Source organism: Suncus etruscus, chromosome 5 (assembly GCF_024139225.1).
Source record: "Suncus etruscus isolate mSunEtr1 chromosome 5, mSunEtr1.pri.cur, whole genome shotgun sequence".
NCBI classification, from domain to species: Eukaryota; Metazoa; Chordata; class Mammalia; order Eulipotyphla; family Soricidae; genus Suncus; species Suncus etruscus.
The window spans coordinates 17,383,665-17,403,878 of NC_064852.1; the positions used below are offsets into that span (position 1 = coordinate 17,383,665).

The 20,214-nt window shown below is 55.4% G+C and overlaps 2 protein-coding genes across 3 annotated transcripts in view; one reads left to right on the plus strand and one right to left on the minus strand.

Annotated features, from left to right (window-relative positions):
* Positions 1-17: 17 nt before the first annotated feature.
* Positions 18-4,980, plus strand: NTMT1 (N-terminal Xaa-Pro-Lys N-methyltransferase 1). Its single transcript, XM_049774093.1, has 4 exons — positions 18-56; positions 3,014-3,182; positions 3,703-3,955; positions 4,353-4,980. The coding sequence occupies exons 2-4, from the start codon at positions 3,021-3,023 to the stop codon at positions 4,607-4,609; spliced, it is 672 nt and encodes a 223-aa protein (XP_049630050.1). The 5' UTR covers positions 18-56; positions 3,014-3,020; the 3' UTR covers positions 4,610-4,980.
* A 267-nt stretch (positions 4,981-5,247) lies between these two features.
* ASB6 (ankyrin repeat and SOCS box containing 6) overlaps positions 5,248-20,214 on the minus strand; it is a 370,010-nt gene continuing 355,043 nt past the window's right edge. The window contains exons 2-7 of one of the 2 annotated variants that reach the window (XM_049774053.1): positions 8,965-9,109; positions 8,053-8,234; positions 7,690-7,796; positions 7,477-7,585; positions 6,411-6,497; positions 5,248-6,310 (exon numbers count right to left, since the gene is read on the minus strand). In XM_049774053.1, coding sequence (XP_049630010.1) covers positions 5,634-6,310; positions 6,411-6,497; positions 7,477-7,585; positions 7,690-7,796; positions 8,053-8,234; positions 8,965-9,077 — 1,275 coding nt within the window. In that variant the 5' untranslated portion in view covers positions 9,078-9,109 and the 3' untranslated portion in view covers positions 5,248-5,633. Of the gene's footprint in view, positions 6,311-6,410; positions 6,498-7,476; positions 7,586-7,689; positions 7,797-8,052; positions 8,235-8,964; positions 9,153-20,214 lie in introns of those variants that run through there. The other variant, XM_049774052.1, reaches the window with a different exon arrangement.

A 20,214-nucleotide genomic window follows, 5' to 3' on the forward strand; every position in this document is an offset into this window, starting at 1 on the left:
GCTCTGCTTGGGGCTCGTTTTCTTCTCTCGGGCCCCGGGAGTCCCCGCCGGGGTGAGTGAGTAGTGCCAGGCCGCGGGGTGCCGGGGACTCTCGCTCCAGGGCCGCCTGGTAGTTTGGGGGCTGGGGGGGACCCCGCAGCTGCCGTGACCCGACCCTACCCGACCCGCTCGGGCTCGCTCTGGCGGGGTTCGCGGGCGGGGAAAGGGGGAGCTGGACGCCCCAAGGCGGGACCAGGGCCTCCCCCGCGCCCCCAAACTGTCCCCCCTAATTCTTGGGGGCCGCCCAGATTCACACCCCTACCCCTTGGACGCCTGTGTTCCCTGCCATCAGTCTCCTGCGCCCCTCAGTTGAATGTCAGGGGCCGTGTCGTGCTCGTCGGGTGGCCCCAGGAGCCCCAGGGGACCCCCCCCCAGGTGTCCTCAAATCTCGGGCAAGAAGGTCTCTCCGCTTCTTGGGGGCTCCCCGCACCCCACGCCGCCGATCTGACCCGGTCTGGTGTTCCGGATTCACCACCCACCCAGTGACAGCTGCCCTAAGCCCCTGTCTTGGCCTAGCTCCCATTTGAGCACCGCCCCTGGTGGAGCTGGAAGAGACGATTTGTCATCGACGGGTCTCAAAGCTGTCAAAGCTCGCTGCTTCTCTTCCTACCTCCCTTGGTAGATCCATGTGCCCTGCAAATCCGAGGCTTTGAGCCACAGATTCTAGCCCCAGCACCTCCCAATTGGAAGAGACCCATCTGTCATCGGCAGGTCTCAAAGCTGTCAGAGCTCGCTGCTTCTCTTCGGACCTTCTTCCTCTTATGTTCATGCAGGTGTTTCTCACCTGGGAGATGGCCCCGTGGTAGATGCATGTGCCCTGCAAGTCTGTGAGGCTCTGGACCCCGGATTCCAGCCCCAGCACCTCCCCCCAATTCCATCCATGTGCACTAGTTGTGTGTGGGGGTTGGTGGACCCACTCAAGGCTCGCTCCTGGTTCTGCCCTCTGGCCGGGGTCTCCATGGGGTGCTGAGGTTGAATCCAAGTTGACTTGTGTGCAAGGCAAAGTGCTTGGGACCTTATCCATTCTGTCTCTCCGGCCCCCATCTACTAATCCTTTTGACTGTCACAGCCTCCTTGGAAGAGGAGGATCACAGTCCTCACTTTACAGAGAAGCATCTTCCATTGAGCTGTGGGCAGTGTTTGTCTGCGCTCAGACCACTGGTGAAAAACCAAAGCACAAGGGCCAGAGCAATAGCACAGTAGGTAGGGGCATTTGCCTTACACGGCTGACCCAGGTTCGACCACCCCACATCCCCTGAGCTCAGAGCTAGGAGTGAACCCTGAGCACCACTGGGTATGGCCCCTAGCCCCCCTCCTTCCCTATCCCCTGCAAAGACAGAAGAATTCAGTGATAGCCTTTGTGATATTCTTTCTTCCCATTGGGTTCCATTCCTCCATCAGATACCCCTCCTGCACTCCAACATAGCCTTCCCTCTCCTCAGCACTCACACCTTTTCCCAGGAGCAAGGGCAGCTGACCCCAGGATAGAGGTGGTACCAGGTGCAGGGATGCACAGAGCGAGGAGCATGTGTCTCTGGGCTGCTTGAGGCCCATTTGCCCTCCATCGAGCATGGCCCACCCCCAAAGGACAGGTGTCAGAAGGGCCCCTGGGAGACTGCATCTCTGATGAAGCCACTGTAGAAACAAATGTCATATGTGTCCCGGCCATTTCCCAGCCAGCTGTGCTATGTGTTCCGGGCTTGGTCCTTCCTAGAAGCTGCCTGTGAGTGGCTTCTCACAAATGCTATTATTTGGGGGACTCTGATCTTGAGTAGAATTGTGTTGCCAGCTTGGGGAAGGATTCAGGGGATTTATGGCCTTGGCATGGCCAGAGCTGTGTAGGAGAATATTGGAGGCTCTGGGAGCAAAACTCCATCTCTGTCAACAAATACCTGGCCTAATTTAGTGGGGAGCTAGGCAGGATGACCTCAGGGGATCAGCGGGCTGAGGGACAGGGCCAGCTCAGTGATGATCCCACATGTTTGCCCTTGGGTCTGGTGCTTCCTGTTCTGTCCACCAAGTGCCTCTTGGGGGTCACTAGGGATGGAACTTGGGGGCTCAATCCTGCCTGACATGATCTGGCTCAGAGGGACTCAACTATGGGGGACCCAGGCTAGGAGTGCAGGGAGTCTACTGAAGTCTCAGACACTGGGCTCTTTACCCTCACCTCAGAGGTGGTGAAAAGTTGTTGGAGGGGTCGAGCATGGTCCTCTGGGCTCTGTAACAGGGATCCCAGCCCATGGGAGGGGCCAGCACTGGGAGCCTCCTCCATTCTTGTCCCTTCTGGCAAGTCTCACTTGTTCTCCAAGTTTCCTTCCAGTTAGGATTGTGGGTCTGGGTTAGGGCCAGTTTGTTACTTCTGCTCCTCACCTGTGGTCACCAGTCCCATGGGGCCTGTATGCTTTTCCTTGAACACCCTGTAGTCCTATACTGCCCTTGTTCTGGGTTGCTGGGGGCCAGGACACAGTAGGGCCTTGGTAGCTGGAAACAGTCTGGGCAGTGGTCCTGGGGCCAGGGTGGGGAGCAGAATGCACACACACCGTCTTCATGGGCCCCTGGGCTGCCTCACTGGGTGAGGCTGTGGTGTCCTGCCCCTCCATGCTCATGGCCTGCCCTGCCTGCCTCATGGCACACAGGCCCAGGACCCCACACTCCTCGTCCTTTGGACATCCTCCCTGGCAGATCCAGTGCTCAAATCTGCTCTCACAGCTGAGCAGAGGGTCTCCCCAGTGTTCACCATCTGCACAGGTGTCTTCCACAGGATGACATGTTCCATGGCACTTTGTTCCCTCCCAGTCTCTGGTTCCCAGAGTCTGCTGAGGACCAGTCCCGTTTGGGACAACTGCATTGGGCAGCCAGGCCTGGCCAAGACTTATCGCTTGGCTTTTCCTTCTCTGGGGTGGGGCTCAGGGTCCACAAGAAGAGCACGGGGGTGCCCCCTTGACCTGCCTGCTGATATTCACCCACCCAGGAGCTGTGCCATGGCGAGTGAGGTGATTGAGGATGAGCAGCGCTTCTATGCCAAGGCCAAGACTTACTGGCAGGAAATCCCACCCACAGTGGATGGCATGCTGGGGGGGTATGGCCACATCTCAGCCATTGACATCAACAGCTCCCGAAAATTCCTGCAGCGATTCCTCAGGGTAGGTGAGGCTGGGAGCATGACGGTGGTCCCTCTGGGTCTGGGCTGTGGGAACAACTGCTGGGAACCCAGGCTCCAGTCTGGTCCCTCCCTTCCAGTTGGGATCACTGCTGGCAGTGCTCTGGGCATCCAGTGGGATGCCAGGGATCGAACCTGGGTCTGCTGTGTGCAAGGCAAACGTCCTCTCCGCTGTGCTATCACTCTGGCCCTCACTTACTTTGGCTTCCAGGGCCACACTCAGTGATGCTTAGGGCTAACTCCTAGCAGTACTTGGGAGCATAGAGGAATACTGGGTCTTAAATCTGGGCCCACATGTGGCACTTATTGCTCCAGCCCTCTTGTTTCTATGGGATCTCTGGAGGGGGACAAGCGTCCTACTCCCTGAATCCCCTTAAGTAGACATTGACTCTCCTTTTCGGGGGGACTGGGGGCTGGGCTCCCTTCCGCTGAGGGAGGATTGAGTGGGGAGTGGAGATGGTCAGGTGGGTATTATCCAGTGCACTGCCATGCTGTGCCCTCAGGAAGGCCCGAACAAGACGGGCACATCGTATGCCCTGGACTGCGGTGCGGGCATCGGCAGGATCACCAAGCGGCTGCTCCTGCCGCTCTTTGAAGTGGTGGACATGGTGGACGTGACCCAGGATTTCCTAGTAACGGCCAAGACCTACCTGGGTGAGGAGGGCAAGAGGGTGCGCAACTACTTCTGCTGTGGCCTGCAGGACTTCAGCCCTGAGCCCGGCGCCTATGATGTCATCTGGATCCAATGGGTGATCGGTGAGTCCCTACAGACCTTGTCAAAACTCAGCCCCCTACCATGACCATTGTCAGCTCACTGGCACATCTACCTCCAGAGATTTAAGGGTTTGGCTTTGGGGCCACACCCAGCAGAGTTAGGGCTTCCTCTTTGCTCTGGACTCAAATCATTCCTGGCAGTGCTGGGGGTGGGAGCATATGGGATGCCAGGGATCAAAGTTAGTTTGGCTGCATACGAAGCATTTGACCCTAATCTGCTGTGCTATGGCTCAGGCCCCAAAGAGCAGGCCACTGCCCACAAGGGCTGGGAACATTGGTATCATATAGCCATGCCGCTTTGGCCAGGAATCAGGGCCAGAGTGGTGGACATGAAACCCCAGCACTGAAACTCGAGCCCTTGTCTCTCTATCACCCCCAGGACACCTGACCGACCAGCACCTGGCCCAGTTCCTGCGGCGCTGCCAGCGTGGCCTGCGCCCCAACGGGCTAGTGGTCATCAAGGATAACATGGCCCAGGACGGGGTGATCCTGGATGACGTGGACAGCAGTGTGTGCCGTGACCTAGATGTGGTGCACGGCATCATCCGCAGCGCGGGCCTCAGCCTGCTGGCGCAGGAGCGGCAGGAGAACCTCCCAGAGGAGATCTACCATGTCTACAGCCTGGCACTGAGATGAGGGCCCGAGTGGGCTGCCAATACAGCGCTGCGAACTGGACTGGACACTCTTCTTCCACATCCACATGCGCGGTGGGATGCAGGGAGGGCACGGTGGTGTGTGGCCAGACTCCCCTGCAGGGCCCATGTGCCCTGGTCCCTCGGAGGAAGGTCAGGACTCATGTTGAAGCACTGCTCAGGGAAGGGAGAGGTCAACTACGCTCCCCAGGGGCATTGTGTGTGTGTGTGGTTTGTGGGGACACGGGCCCCCTGGGATCATCCTGGGAGCCTGCACTGGGGGCAAGGCAGCTTTATGCAGCCTCCCAAGGTGTGTTTTTGCTGACAAATAAAAGGGTGAACCCTGTGTTATCAGGGATCTCCCCAGTCTGGAAGGTATGTTTTGGGGTCACACCCTGTGACACTTGGGTTATTCCTGGTCCCGTGTGCCCAGAAATCACTCGTGGCAGGTTCAAGGGATTTCAGGGATTAAACCCGGGTCTGCGGCGTACAAGGCAAATAACCTCACCATGCAATTGCTCTGGCCCCTAAAAGGTGTTTCCGTACCATGACAGTCCCCCTCCCATGCCCACTCCCCTCTCTGGCTGCTCAGCACTCCCCCACTCCAGGCCACTGGTTGGACACTGCATGAGGACCCAAAAGGCCAAGAAAAACGGGTTTAATGCTGTTAAGTTATCTGTTCCTGGGCTCCACCCAGTGGCCAACAAGGTTGATGCAGGGGGCACCCCTGTCCCAAAGGCTGATTAACAGTCTTAATATTTCTTAACTTGCAATATCCAGGAGAGGAGAATCTTAATAGCAAAGAGGCAGCTGCCACAACCCCAGAGTCCAGGACCCCATTCCTGAGCTGCTGCTGCTGGGTTGGCTCTGGGCTTCCCTCGGAGGTCTATCCTCTTTTTCAGCAGGCTGTGCTGGAGGGAAGACGGGAGGCAGGACCCCCCTTTTTTCCTGGAGCCTCCTGCTGGTGGCAAGAGGGATCAGCCCCATCTGCCACCTGCACCGCAGGTCCATAGCAAATCGGGGCCCCCTCAGGGCTCCTCGTCACTGCTGGCACTGCTGTGCTCGCTGAGAAGGAGCCACTTGAGCCTGTCGGGGAGTGGCAGCGTGCGCACCTTGGCGTCCACGGGCCAGGGCTGCAGGCAGCGGCGGATGCGCACACGGCACAGGTGGCGGAGGGATGGCGGGCCATGGGCCAGCTGGCGCAGGGTGCTGTACAAGGCCTGGACCCGGGCTGCCAGGCTGCCCACGGGACGCACGTCGAAGTTGGCAGGCAGTTGGAGCCGAGGCGCGCTGGTCACCATGAGATCCAACACCGTCTCCGCTTTATGTAACAGCTCGCTGTGGCTCTCGTCGTCGGCGCGGCCGGGGCCATTGCAGAGGCAGAGCCGCTCGAAGACCACCTGGAAACCTGACCAGCAGGCCGGGCCGTGCCTCGAGCAGTTGTAGGCGGCACCCGAGTCTAGCAGGAAGCGCAGGAGCCCCAGGTGCAGCTTGAAGCTCTGCAGGCAGACGTAGGTGAGCGACTCGTGGGCCGGGCAGGCGCTGGGGTCGGCCCCGTGGGCCAGCAGCAGCCGTGTCACCTGGAAGCAGAAGCGGCTGACCAGGCGCGCCTCCTCCTGGTCCCCGCCCACTGTCTCTCCCAGAAGGAAGATGATACAGGTGAACACCGTGTCGCCGTCTTTGGTGATGGCCTTGACATCCGCCCCTAGCAAGAGAGGTGGCAGGTGAGAGAGAAATGCCGGTGGCGAGGTTAGAGGGAAAACGCGGGACGCTGGGATGGATGGGGACCAAGGCGCAGGCCTCACCTCCTTCCAGTAGCAGCCGGATGTTCTCCGTGTTGTGGATCTGCACCCCATCACTGCTGGCCAGGGCGTGCAATAGCGCTGTCTTCCCTGTGGGGGGGAGCAGGGGAGCAGAATATAAACTTGAGGGGCTGGAGCAAAGGTACAATGGAGAGGGCATGATCTCTGACATCCCATGTGTCCCCACCCCAGTAGTAGCATCAGGAGTAATCCCTCAGCACTGTTAGGTACGGCTCAAAATCCCAAAACACACCCAACAGGGACTTGAGGGACTGTAAGGATAACACAGCAGGGAGGGCGTTTTGCCTTGCTTGCAGCCAACCCACGACCTGCGTTCCATCCCCGGCATCCTATATGGTCCCCAAGCTTGCCAGGAGTGATTCCTGAGTGCAGAGCCAGGAGTAAGCCTTGAGCTTTAGTGGGTGTGGCCCAAAATCAAACAGAAGAGTAACTTGAGGGGCTGTAGTGATAGTACAGCAGGGAAGGTGCTTGCTTTGCACACGGTCCATTGGGTTGGATTCTTAGAAACCCTTGTGGTGGGCCCAGAGAGCACAGTGGTGTTTGCCTTGCAAGCAGCCGATCCAGGACCAAAGGTGGTTGGTTCGAATCCTGGTGTTCCATATGGTCCCCCGTGCCTGCCAGGAGCTATTTCTGAGCAGACAGCCAGGAGTAACCCCTGAGCACCGCCGGGTGTGGCCCAAAAAAAAAAAAAAAAAAAAACACCCTTGTGGTCCCAAGCCCCACCAGAAGTGATCCTGAGAACATCACTGGCTGTGGCCCAAACACACACAAGCACGCACATGGAAAAGAAACATGAAAGACGGCTACGTCTTTGTACCCACATAAATTCTAATATGTACTGACTTGAACCCCAAGTTCAATAGGAAAGCCTATTCCCCAAGAGGCCAAGGGCTCCCCACTCCCACTTTGTCCTCCATAAAGCCCCTGGGCAGGCCTGATCAGGCCCAACGCACTGTCTCCATGCAGCCCATGGAACTCCCTCTGTGGGTGACTTGGGGGTGGCGGGGGGGGGGGGGGGGGGGGGGGGGAAGGAGTCTGGGGTACCCACCATGTTTGTCAGCAGCATTGACAGCAGCGCCCAGATCCAGGAGGCGCTGCAGGCATGGCAGGCGCTCAGGTTCCTCGCTGGCCAGGTCCAGGGGGCTGCTCTCATGGATCTGAGGCCAGAGCGCACATGGGGTTGGTGGAGAAGGCAGCAGCCTCGTGACCCATGCCTGCAGGCCCCCCGAGACCAAGAGCGGGCAGGCTGTCCTCTACCTACCCGGTCCCTGCGGTTGATGTCGGCACCGTGGCGCACCAACAATTCCACCATGTTGGGCTGGTTCCTCAGGACGGCAATGTGCAGGGCCGTGTAGTAGGTGACAGGGTCTGGGGGCCAGGGTTGAGTCAGGGAGTCTTGGGGTTCTGCATGTGACTTACCCTCCTGGTGCCAGGAAGAGCCACCCGTGCCTGAAGCCCCCCTGCAAGAACCTAGCTGCCTTGGAGCATGTCTGCCCCCCAGAGGGTGGGTAGCAGCTGACTTTCCCCTAAGGGACGCACAGCAGGACCTGCATCCGTGAGCCCGGAGCTAGGGGTGTGTTGTGGGAGCCAGCCCCTGCACTCCCCGCTGTTTCCCTTTGCAGACCTTCGAAGTGGAGATTGGCCCCGTTCTCTAGCAGGACAGCAGCTGCACGCGTTAGCCCCAGCTCAGCCATCTTCAGCAGCGCGTTGCTCACGCCCTCCTGGTAGAAGGGAGTCTGCGCCTTCCTGCGTAGCAGCTCCTCCAGAAGCTGAAGCCGGCCTTCCTCGCTTGCCTCATAGCTGGACCTGGGACAGGACACAGACTGAGCTCAGCATAGGGGGCTGGCTGGTGGTGGGTCGGTCTGCAGAGGTGTCACGGTTTCAAAGGTGCAAGGTGGCAGCGGCACAAGCCAACTTTTCACCAGATGCATGTGCCTGGAGAACAATCTTGGCCCTAGGCTGGGGAATTATCAGTCACACCGTTGGGCAAAAAAGGGGGGCCAGACCCCACGTGGGCAGGATCAACGTGATCTCCTCGAGGCCTCCCCCTCACTACACACCTCCCCAACAAGCACCAATCGCCCAGGACCAGTTTGGGCTATTGCTACTGGGGCTCCCTTCTCCAGCTGCACCCTCGGCGGGGTGTCTGCCCCCAGCTGGGCACCCCAGAGGTGCCTGGGGAGAAGTACCCCAAGTGGCAAGGAGGCCCAAATACCTGGGCAGAAAGAAGGCCGCACGCAGCACCCCTTTTCTGCTCCCAAATCCGTTCTCTCGGATGGCCAGATAGACCAGCAAATGGGTCAGCACTTGCAAAGCCGCTGCCCAAGGTGGGGTCCCCAGGAATTGGGGTGCCTACAACCCCCCAATTCCCGCCCCATCACCAGCGCAGGCTGGTGCATTGCCAAGCTAAGGGCTACGGGCCTCCCCCAAGTCCGGCCTCGGGTTCAGGGGCTCCTCCGTATGCCGGGGACAAGGCACCCCCGAGCCCCCCACCAGGCTGGCTGGCAAAGGCCAACCCAGGGGGTGCACGCAGCACCTGTCCAGGGGCTCCTGCTGCTCGGGGTCCTGGACGCCCAGGGAGTCCAGGATGGCATCGACGAGCGGCTGGTACTCGAAGATGATCCTTCGGAAGCCGTGCAGGAAAGGCATCGCGGCCAAGGCGCCCCCCGAAGGTCCGGGAGCTCTCTCCGGGTCCTCCCGGCCTCTGCCCGCAGCAGCCTCTCTTCCCCCACTACTCCCGCCGGAAGTGGTTTTCTGCACCGGAAGTGCCTCTCGCGCCGGTCCCGGGAGAAAGAGCGGCGCGCAGCACCCCCTGCAGGCCTGGAGGACCGTAACACCAGCAGGAGGTGACCCTTGACCCCGCAGGCCCTAGACCTGGCTGGGCTCCTGGGATGCCATGGGTCCTTCCTTCCCAAACTCCTTCCCGCGGGGCCTGGTTCTTGCCTTCACTCTGTTAGAGGAAAATTAATAAAAAAAAAATATTGGGACCTGAATTATGAACAAGGAGGGATGCCATTTTGTAAAAACCATATGACAGGGGCCGCTGGAGGTAAGGTGTCTGCCTTGCAAGCGCTAGCCAAGGAAGGACCGCGGTTCGATCCCCCGGCGTCCCATATGGTCCCCCCAAGCCAGGGGCAATTTCTGAACACATAGCCAGGAGTAACCCCTGAGCGTCAAACGGGTGTGGCCCAAAAACCAAAAAAAAAAAACCAACCATATGACAGACTTTTTCTTAGGTTCCGAGCAGGGAGAAACATCATTTTGGAAGGACCACATGGTGTGAGCCACTTGCTGGGGCTTCAGAAGCCTATTCCTGTAGACCCCACCTCAGTCTACCTGGCCATACCAGGCAGCCTATCAGGGAAAGACAAGGGAGCAGTAGGAAGGTACCCCTGGACAAGAGCCAATCATTTTAAGGATCATCAGAAAGTTGACCCCTTCCCTATATAATCTATATATAGATTATATATCTATATATGTATATATATATCCCTATATCTATATATCCCTATATCCCTTCCCTATATAATCTTCATCATGACCTTGGGCAGGGCTCATCTCCTTGGGTGAGGGGGATGGCCCTTGGCTGGCCAGGCTGGGAATCTTGCTGGCAGACGGATTAAAGTGTTAAACTTTATTCCAGTTGTATGGTCTCGTCCTTCTACTCTGGAACCCTACAAAAATGGATATTATAATAACTCAGGTATGTGATAGATGCCTGTTAAGCCCTTCTTCACCTCCACCTTGACCAGATATAGATGCCTGTTAAGCCTTTCTCTGCCCCACTTTCTCGGACCCCCTTGATCTGGTATTTCACCTTGAGACATCAAAGGCCTGCTGCCATCAGCCAACATCCCTCCTAAGAAGAACTTGACATATTTGGGCTTTATATGAAGAAGAACAAACTTACTATCTGATTGGACATTGTGTTTAAACCTGGAATAGGGATAGGCCTATGGATCCTTAAACCTATAAAAGATAACTTTCTAGATTACCCGGGGTTTCCAGTTTCAGTCTGCATGGCTGTCCCCAGAGGCCCAGAGCTCTGGAATAAACCCTGCTTTGCTTTTACATTCTCTGAAGGTATGTTTCGTGATCTTTATTGAGGCAATGGGCTTTCCCCTTGGGCCCTGGGCTGTCCCAGATCTTGGGCCTTCCTCAGGCCCTAAGCTGTCTCGGTCCCTTTTACACCTCTCTCTGATCCAGAGGCCCACCCTGCCCTGGACACAGGTGGGGACAATTCCTGAAGTCCTCCCCATTCCCCAGAGCTCCTGGCCCAATAGGCAATGAGTGAGTGAGGCTGGTGCCTGCCTCCATGTCCTGCATTCATTGGAGTCTGTGCATGTCTGTAAAATGGTATTCGTTGCAGTCACCACCAAGATCCTAGAACTAGAGCGCTGGAAGGGGTGTGAGAATAGTGGGTGTTTTACTGGGGGGAGGGCATACCTAATGATGCTCAGGGCTTTTTCCTGGCTCTACATTCAGGAATAACGCCCAGTGGGCTCTGGGTTTTATATGGAATATCAAGGATTGAACCTGGGTTGGGTGTGTGCAAGACAAATTTTTCACCGCTGTACTAATTCTCTGGTCCCCAAACATGCAAATGCCTTTTCACTTGACCTGGTTATCTTCCCAGGCAAGAGTCACACAGGAGCCCTGAGTCCCAGCCTCATTTCCCCCAAACCCCCCAAAATACACACTAGCAGAAGTAGCCCCTGAACACCATTAGGTGTGGTTTAAAACCCCAACAAAAGGGGGCCAGAGTGCTAGCACAGCCTTGCACATGGCCAACCCAGGCTTGATCCAAGATATCTCAGAGGGTCCCCAAGCACTGCCAGGATGACCCTGAGCACCACTGGGTGGGGCCCAAAAAAGAAACAAACAAAACAATAAAAGAGACTTGGAGTGTGTGAAATCAGATTTTAGAGAATTGGCCGTGTTATCTTAGGTATGCTATGAGCTTCCACATATCTAGGTCCACAGCCAGGAGCTGAGCTCTGATGTTAGGATTCTGCAAAGTCAGGTTTTTGTTTGTTTGTTTTTGTTTTTGTTTTTGGGTCACACCCAGCAGCGCTCAGGGGTTACTCCTGGCTCTACGCTCAGAAATCGCTCCTGGCAGGCTCAGGGTACCATATGGGATGCCGGGATTCGAACCACCAACCTTCTGCATGCAAGGCATGCCTTACCTCCACACTATCTCTCCAGTCCCACAAAGTCAGATTTGAAAGGGTCTGCAGGGCCTCCCAGCCCCACTGTCCCACTATCAGTTTGGGGTCCTCTCATCAACTTGGCATCTGCACATTTCAAGACAAGCCAACCTGCCCTCTGAGGAAATACAAAAAGTGACACCCTGGTGCCAGAACGATAGTACAGTGGCTAAGTGCTTGCCTTGGCACACGGCCGACTCAGTTTTGATTCTTGGCATCCCGTAGGGTCCCCAGTGCCCTGCCAGGAATGATTCCTGAGCTCAGAGCTAGGAGTCATCCCTGAACACTGACAGCTATGGCACAAAAATAATAAAACAAACTTGAGGGCTGGAATGATAACAGTGGGGGAGGGCGTTTGCTTTGCCCACAGCTGACCTGGGTTTAACCCTCGGCATCCCATAGGATCCCACAACACGGCCAAGAGGGATTCCTGAGTGCAGAGTCTGGAGTAAGCCCTGAGCACCACCGAGTATGGCCCCAAACAAAACAAAACAAGTACTGAAGCTGGCTGGGGGTGTCTTCAGCCCAGATATAGCTGATGTCTACGGACTACATCATAGAACAGCTATGATGTTCTCTCTGTCCACTCATGGTGGGCACTCATGATTGAGATATTAGGGACTCTGTCTTCTCAGCTTTTATTATGTCTGGGTCATGCCAAGCTTAATGGTCACTTTCCTCCTGTTCCCTAATGCCCTTGGTTGGCCACTTTGTATGCTTTACCTAAATTCAACAGGACCTCATATTAAACCTTTTTTTTTTTTTTTTTTGGTGTTTGGGCCACACCCGATGATGCTCAGGAGTTACTTACTCCTGGCTCTGCACTCAGAAATCACTCCTGGCTTGGGGGACCTTATGGGACACCGGGGATTGAGCCAAGGTCCGGCACCCTCATTTCTCTATTTTGGTGGGAATCATACCACAAAAGTCTAGAGCTGTGCTCTAGACTTTACTTCTGGCTCTATGCTCTGGGATCACTCCTAGTGGTAGCAGGGATGAACCTAAGGTTGGTCACATGCAAGGCAAGCACCTCACCTTTCCAGCCAGCCAAACCCCAATTTCCAAATGCAGTTGCCCTCCTAGGCACCAGAGGCTGGGGCTTCTCTCTCAGAGACATAGAGGCACAACCCTAGTAGTCTCTGGACTCAGTTCTCTGTAACCTCAAGGCCCTTTTCAGCTGAGTCTCGGAGCCAATGAAAAGCTTTGCTGGTCAGAAAATGAAAATGGGCCAGAGAGATAAAACAGTGGTTAGGATGTTGGCCTGGCATGGAACTGACTTGACACAAGTTAAATTCCTAGCAAGCTTGTCTAGGGTTTCCTGAACCCCACCAGGAGTGATCCCTGAGCACAGAGTCAGGAGTAAGGTCTGAGCACTGCCAGATGTGATCCAAAAGAGCAAAACGAAAGAAAATGAGCCTTATTTTGGGGGATTGTTTATTTGGGCCACACCCAGTGATGCTCAGGAGTAATTCTTAGTTCTGCACTCAGTAATTACTCCTGTCAGGGTTTGGGGGGATCGTTTGGAAGTGAGGGGATTGAATCTGAGGGGGCCTCATGCAAGGCCAGCGCCTTCCCCATTCTACTATCTCTCTGGCCTCCAAAATGAGGTTCATTTGCAGCCTGGTGCCCTGTGAATTTGGGGGGCTCCACCCAGGGCTTTCCCACATATGTCTGGGGGGGCACATCCTGCTGCTCCCCTGGCCTTGGGCCTCAGAGGGCCTAGGCATGACCCTTGCTCCCACTCAGCCCTCCGGCACCGCATCGTGGAGCCAGGCCCTGTCGCCTGCCTGTCGCCGGCTCCTGTTGTTCGAAAGCCCCGCGCCCTCTGACCTCCGCCTGTCAGCGAGGGCGGCCCGGTTTCCTCCATCTGCCTCCCATTAAGGCCCGGCCTCCACTTCACTGATTGCAGCGTGGAACCTTCTCGCTTTCCTGTGCTGCCCCTCCAGGGTCTGCCAACCCAGCCACTTCCTGCCCCCAACTTGGGGCTCCTCAGTGACAGACAGAGGGGTCCTGGGGCCAAGCTCTGGGACCTGAGACCCTGACAGAAACTGCATCCCACCTTCAGGGCGTGTGGGGGGAACAGAAAGATCGGAAGCTCTTTCAAAGGTCAATTAGAAGGAGGTCGCACAGTGATGGAAATGGGGGGAAACGGGTCACAGAGGAGCCAAGGGGGGTCGGGGGAGGAAGGGAAAGAGGACCAGAGAGGTCTGTGTGTGCTGCCCTGGGCAACAGCTCACCCAACTGAGGGCAGGACGTGACTGAGACCATTTAGGAAGAAGCCTGTGTGTGTTAGTGTGTGTGTGAGATGACAGTGAGATGACAGGCGAGGCGAGGTGACAGTCTGGGTGAGGTGACCTGAGTGTGAAATGGGTGAAATGACAGTGAATGTAAGTGCCAGTATGTGAGGTGACAATGTATGAAGTGACGACAGTGTGTGTGTGAGTGTATACTTCTCAGATGTGTGCTCACTTGCATTCATAATCATATCCCCACATCTGTGCTCACCCACGTTCATATCCATATCCCTCAAGTGTTGCGTATGTAAACATTTCCATGGGATTATTATGTTACTGATCCTACCCTGATTGGTGATTGTGCCCTACCCTAGGGTGTGACCTGGCATTCTGCATCCACTCTAGGGTGGTACCTGATTCTGAGGTATAAAAGCAAGGGTCTGGCCCGGAGAGATAGCACAGCGGCGTTTGCCTTGCAAGCAGCCGATCCAGGACCAAAGGTGGTTGGTTCAAATCCCGGTGTCCCATATGGTTACCCCGTGCCTGCCAGGAGCTATTTCTGAGCACACAGCCAGGAGTAACCCCTGAGCACCGCTGGGTGTGGCCCAAAAACCAAAAAAATAAAAAATAAAAAAATAAAAAAGCAAGGGTCTGTGGAAAGCAAGAGCTTTTTTTGGGAGGACTGATTCTGGGGCTTTTGGCTTCAGCCTTGTCCACTGAAGAAAGCTGATATCTTCTGAAGCCTGCCTACCTGTTAGCTTTATACCCGCCACATTCATCTCAGAACCACTGACAGAACAGGGTGGCAGACATGTGCTCCTAGCTGGGGGAGAAAGACCTCCTCCTCCATCCCTCCATCAGTCAGCCCCATAAAGGACTGACTTGTAACACTCAAGCTATGCTCACTTGCATTCACTTACTCACACATGTGCTCCCCACTCACACTGACTCACCCCCCTTGGAACATGTGGTCATCCATTCACACCCACACACGTGCTCACTGACGACATTTACATGCCTCACCCACTCATGCTCACCCACACTTACACTCACTCACCCAATCACTTACGTGCCCACCCATCTTCATGCTCACACCCCCTTATACAGTGTTCATTCACATTCATCCCCTCACAGTGCTCACCCACATTTCATACTCCCACCTCCCACCCATGTGCTCAACAATGCTGACACTCATGAGACATTGTCACACCTGACCATGTCCCTCAGTGTCACTAGCCACACACTCACTTGTGTATCACACACACACACACACACACACACACACACACTCACACACACAATTAGACCTGTCAGGGCCGGAGAGATAGCATAGAGGTAAGGTATTTGCCTTTCATGCAGAAGGACGGTGGTTCGAATCCCGGCATCCCATATGGTCCCCCAAGCCTGCCAGGAGCGATTTCTGAGTAGAGCCAGGAGGAACCCCTGAGCACTGCCAGGTGTGACCCAAACACAAACAAAACAACAACAAAACCCAATTAGATCTGTCATTGTTCCCTTCACACATACCTAGCACGCACAGGAAGTGGAGATCAGGTATGGGGCATCCAGTTTCCCTTCACCCATTCTTTCTTCCAGGAGGAGCCATTGCCCCTGATGCTACAGCCCCTCTTTATTCCTCTCTTCGGTTGGCCTAAAGAGTGAAGTTTCTGGGTGCCTCCTACTTGCTTCTACACCATCTCCTGCCCTGGCAGCCCCAAGGCATGAAGTAGAGGCTGACACCCCATTTCCTTTCCCCACCCTAATCTTACTCTGACCTCTGACCTTCATGACCTGACCTCCCTCACAGGGGCCCCACCCATCTGGGTTCTCTGGTCTGGGGCCTAGTTCTGTGGGTTTAGGGGGACGCATACAAAACCCGACAGGTTGGAGGGTGTAGGACACTTCCAGGGCATGTGGGAGGGCCAGTGCTTATGGAATGCCAGCTGGGGGCCTCAGTGCACCCCACATGGTCAACCTGCCCTGGGCACCTCCAACCCACAGACTCTGACTGTCCATGGGAGCTGTGGGGTACCAGACTTGCTCTCTCAGTTTGGGTGTGTCCAGCTGCCATAAAGGTAGGGGAGGGCACCCCAGGAGGGCTGAGCGTGCAAGGCAAACGCTCTACCACTGTGCTATCACTTCGGCCCTGAGTTCGGAGTCCTGATACTTGAGAATGTCCCCATGTAGCCCCTTGGCAGCAGCCCCTTGGGATCAGGGCCAGGAGTGGAGCCTGGGGGTCAGGTGGCAAGGGTTGGTTTCTCCCCACAGCCAGGCCCTTTGGGCTGTGCCAAAACTGGACTCAGGTCCCGGGGGGGGGGGGGGGGGGGCGGAAGGAGGGGGACTTTGTGCTCCCCAGGAAGCCCTCCCACCACCCCCAGCCATCGTGCTTGGCAGAGTTGGAGGCAGGAAGAGCCCCCCGATCTCCGCACCCTCCCTTGGGGGACAGAGTGGGCCGGGCAAGGAGGGGAGCCGGGAAATCTGATCATTAAGAAACCCTCCCGGCTGTCTGGGGGAATTTAATTAAATTGCTGCAGAGGGCGAGGGGAGAAAGCACATCTGGAACCAATATGCCGCTTTGATTCCCTCCCTGCACTGCTGGGAGAGGGGCCCAGGGGGCCTATGGTGTGGGTTCCTGGGGGCCCAAGTCCCTGGCACGCAGCGATGGGACAATTCCACGCAGGGACAGGATGGAGGCTGGGACTGAGCGGGCCAAAGGAGGCCAAGCACAGTCCTGCTTCTGTCGCTTCTACTGCACAGATGAGCAACAGGGTTTCGCCTTACAGACCAAGAGAATTGGTTCTGGAAAGTTCTGGAAACTTCCAGCAACTGGGCCTCTTGGGAAGATTGGAGCGGTGAGATGTGACTTATCAGGACATTGGGGGTGGCAAGGCCTGTGTGGGTGTGACATTGTGGTTCAGTGGGTCCTGCAGGCCTACTTACTGCATCAGAGATCATGTGCTGGATGGATAAGGCCCTTGGTGGGGCCAGCAGGGTGGACAGTGGACAAAAGCTCTGGAAGGTTCTATAGAGCTAGTAGGAGTTGGAGTAAGCTGAGAGAGGCTTGGGAAGGAAGTCAGCCCTGAGAAAGTAAGGAGTTGAGGGCCTGGAGCAATGCACAGTGGGTAGGGCACTTGCTTGCAAGTAGCCAATCTGGGCTCAATCCCCAGCATTCCTATGGTCCCCCGAGTACTGTCAATAGTAATTCCTGAGTACAGAGCCAGGAATAAGCACTGAGCACTTCTGGGTATGGCTCAAACACAAAAACAAAAAAAGAAATTAGGCCTTGAATTCAGTATCAGAAACCAGAAGGCCCAGGAAATGAGATGATGGTTTGTGCACATGCCTCGCCCACACTGGATTTGATCCAAGTTTGATTCCTGCCCCCATAGGGTTTCTGAACATTGCTGGCTGCAGGCCTGGAGGCCCTCAGAAGCATCAGGGGGTCCCAGGGATCCCTCAGTCCTTACACTGACCCAATCTGATAGGCCAAGAATCATGAACCATCTGAGTACTGCTTGGGATTCCAGACTCAATAAAAAAAAAAAAAAAAAAAAAGCCAGAGAGCCTGACTCAGAAATTTCTGTTTGTCCTCAGAAATCTTTCTTTGCAGAGGAAGGTTGGAACAATAATACAATGGGGAGGATTGCTTGCCTTGCACCCAGCCAACCCAGGTTCAAATTCTGGCATCCCATAAGGTCCACTGCCAGGAGTGACTCCTGAGTGCAGAGCAGTAATAACCCCTGAGCATCACTGGGTATGACCCAAAAAATGACCCCAAATAATCTTTCTTTGTAGAGAAGATGTTAAATGGGCCTCAGGGGACAGCCCTGGGGGAGTGTACCTCTCCCCAGGACCTAGAGCCTGTCACCTACCTTCCTAGAAATAGGCTCCCAGGCTCTTTTCTTGATAACAGCTGACCTGGGTTCTATCCTCAGCACCCCACAGGGTCCCCAGAGCCCCTTCAGTCTCACCAGCAGTGATCCCTGACCACCGATGGATGTGGCCCCAAACCAAAACCAAAACAAGTGTCTCATTGTGTAGACCCCCAAACAGCTGGAAAACAAGACATTGGGGTCTCTGGGGCCCTCCAGCCCCCTCCCCAGCCCTCTGATGGACTAGACAGGGATGCTAGAAGCATGAGGATGGGACACTGGCAGGTCCTCATCCCTGAATGCAAAGCACAGCTTAACTGTCTGGATTCAATCTATCTGTTTGTCTGTCCATCCATGGCTTTCATGCAGCTTTCTGCCCATTATCCCCCCCCCCAGCAATTTGAGTGTACTCCCACACCCCAAAACCTCCAGAGGGGCTCCTCAGTTTCCATTAAGCAGCTGGACAGTGGCGAGGCAACCACTGTACCTTCCCTGAACTGAGTTCTCGCAGAGTTTCCTCAAAGCCAGAGAGTTGAGTGGCAAAAGGAGTTCCCCTGACTTCCCTCAATCTTTCATGGCAGGACAAGCCTGGGGCCAGCCCCAGAAAGCACAGAAAGGACCTGAGAGATGAGACGCCTACAAGCGAAATAGACTGGGAGAACAGCAGACCTTGCAAGAATCTGGAAAAACACAGATGATCCTAGTTCGATCCCCGACACCACCTAGGGTGCCCGGGATACCACCAGAAGTAATAATCCCTAAGGGCAGAGCCAGGAGGCAACTCTGAGCACTGTTGGGTGTGGCTAAAAACAAAAACAAAACAAAAATATAGTGGAACAGATTGGGTGCCACTGCCACTGGGGTTGGAGGATGGGAAATGGCCAAATAAAATTGAGGTTCCTAGCGATGGCATGTGATGTGAAGTTCAAGGAGAAACCCAGAGAGACACTGCCATGGGTTCTCAGCAAGGCTGGCAGCCGGGGACTCTCACTGGGCCACCCCAACACTCCAAGCCCTTGGGAACTAGGCTCAGAACTCAGACACTGTATCTTCCTGAACCCACTTCTCATCATGAATTTGATGGGATTGGCGGATGCACTTCCGCACTGGGCTGGACCTCGCCCCAGAGGAGCTATAAAGACGTGTTGATGGAGGTGTTAAGCCCCATGTCAGGTGCTGCAGCTGTGATCTGGTGGGGGGGGTGTTAAAAAGGCGCTGGGGGTGCAGCAGGAAGGGTCTCGGATTTGCTTCAAATCTGGGGACTCCATCCATGAATGCTCTGCCCTCAGGGCCCACCCTTTGCTGGGGGCTGGGGACAGAGGCCAGCCCTGTGCCCCCTCAAAGAATCTCCCTGCAAATCCAAAAACAACCAGAGGGGAACTTGTGGGGGGGGGCACCCTCTGAGTTTGGAGGCCATGACAGGGTGATGATGTACAGAGTTGGAAATAAATGTAGCCATGCAGACGGGTTGTCTGGTGGGAGAAAAATGATGCCCCCCCCACTCTGCCTCTTATTCTCACCCCCCGCCCCCACCCCAGGAAAAAGTGCACAGTTCCAGCTCCAAAGGAAATTGCATGAATACAGATTGTTTTATTTAAGAAACCTTGACCTCCACTTCAAAAAAGAGCCATTAGCCATTTTCATCCTCAAAGGCAGCCCCGCCGTAACCGAGGCGCATTCATTTCTCAATGACTTACTGTTCCTGTGGCCGCTGGGGAGTGGTGGGGGGGGGGGGCAAGCGGGGATCTGGGTCTATAGGAAGGTATAGGCCCCAGAATCAGAGGAAGAGAAAACTGGAAGAGGAGCCCCCACCATGTCCCCCACCACTCACCCGTTGCTCTCCTTCGGAACTCTGAGCTCTTTAATCATGAAAATGGTCATATTTCAACCCCCCCAAAATATCAGCAATCAGCCAAGTAAGGAAGTAGGAGTCTGGAGTTGGGGGGTGGGGGTATGTGCACCCACTGATCAGCCCCGGGTTTGGTTCTTTAATGCCTGCCTGGATTGTACAGGCTCTGCACTCGAGTTCTTGGCCCTATTGCAGAGTCGGTGATAAATTATAAATAATAATTATATTCCCTAATGAAGTCTCTCTCAAACCTGCCCATTCTTTGTGTCACTGAGCCCCGTCCCCACTTATAGTTGCTTGGGGGTTCCCCAGTTCCCCATGTGGGTCAGATGAGGAAGAGACTTATCTGAGGTCCTTTTGGGGCAAAGTCATCATGGGGGAAGGGATCTCATGTCTTCATGATCCTTCCTGATTCCCATGAAAGGCAGTGCAGGAGAGAGAGCACAGAGGAGAAAGCACTTGATGACCCAGGTTCGATCCCCAGCACCTCCTAAGCATCACCAGGAGTGATCCCTGAGCTCAGAGCCAGGAGTAAATCCTGAGAACCATCAAACAAAACAAACAAGCATACAAACAAAAAACAACAGAATTCCGGAGAGGGGCCTGAGCAATAGTACAACATGT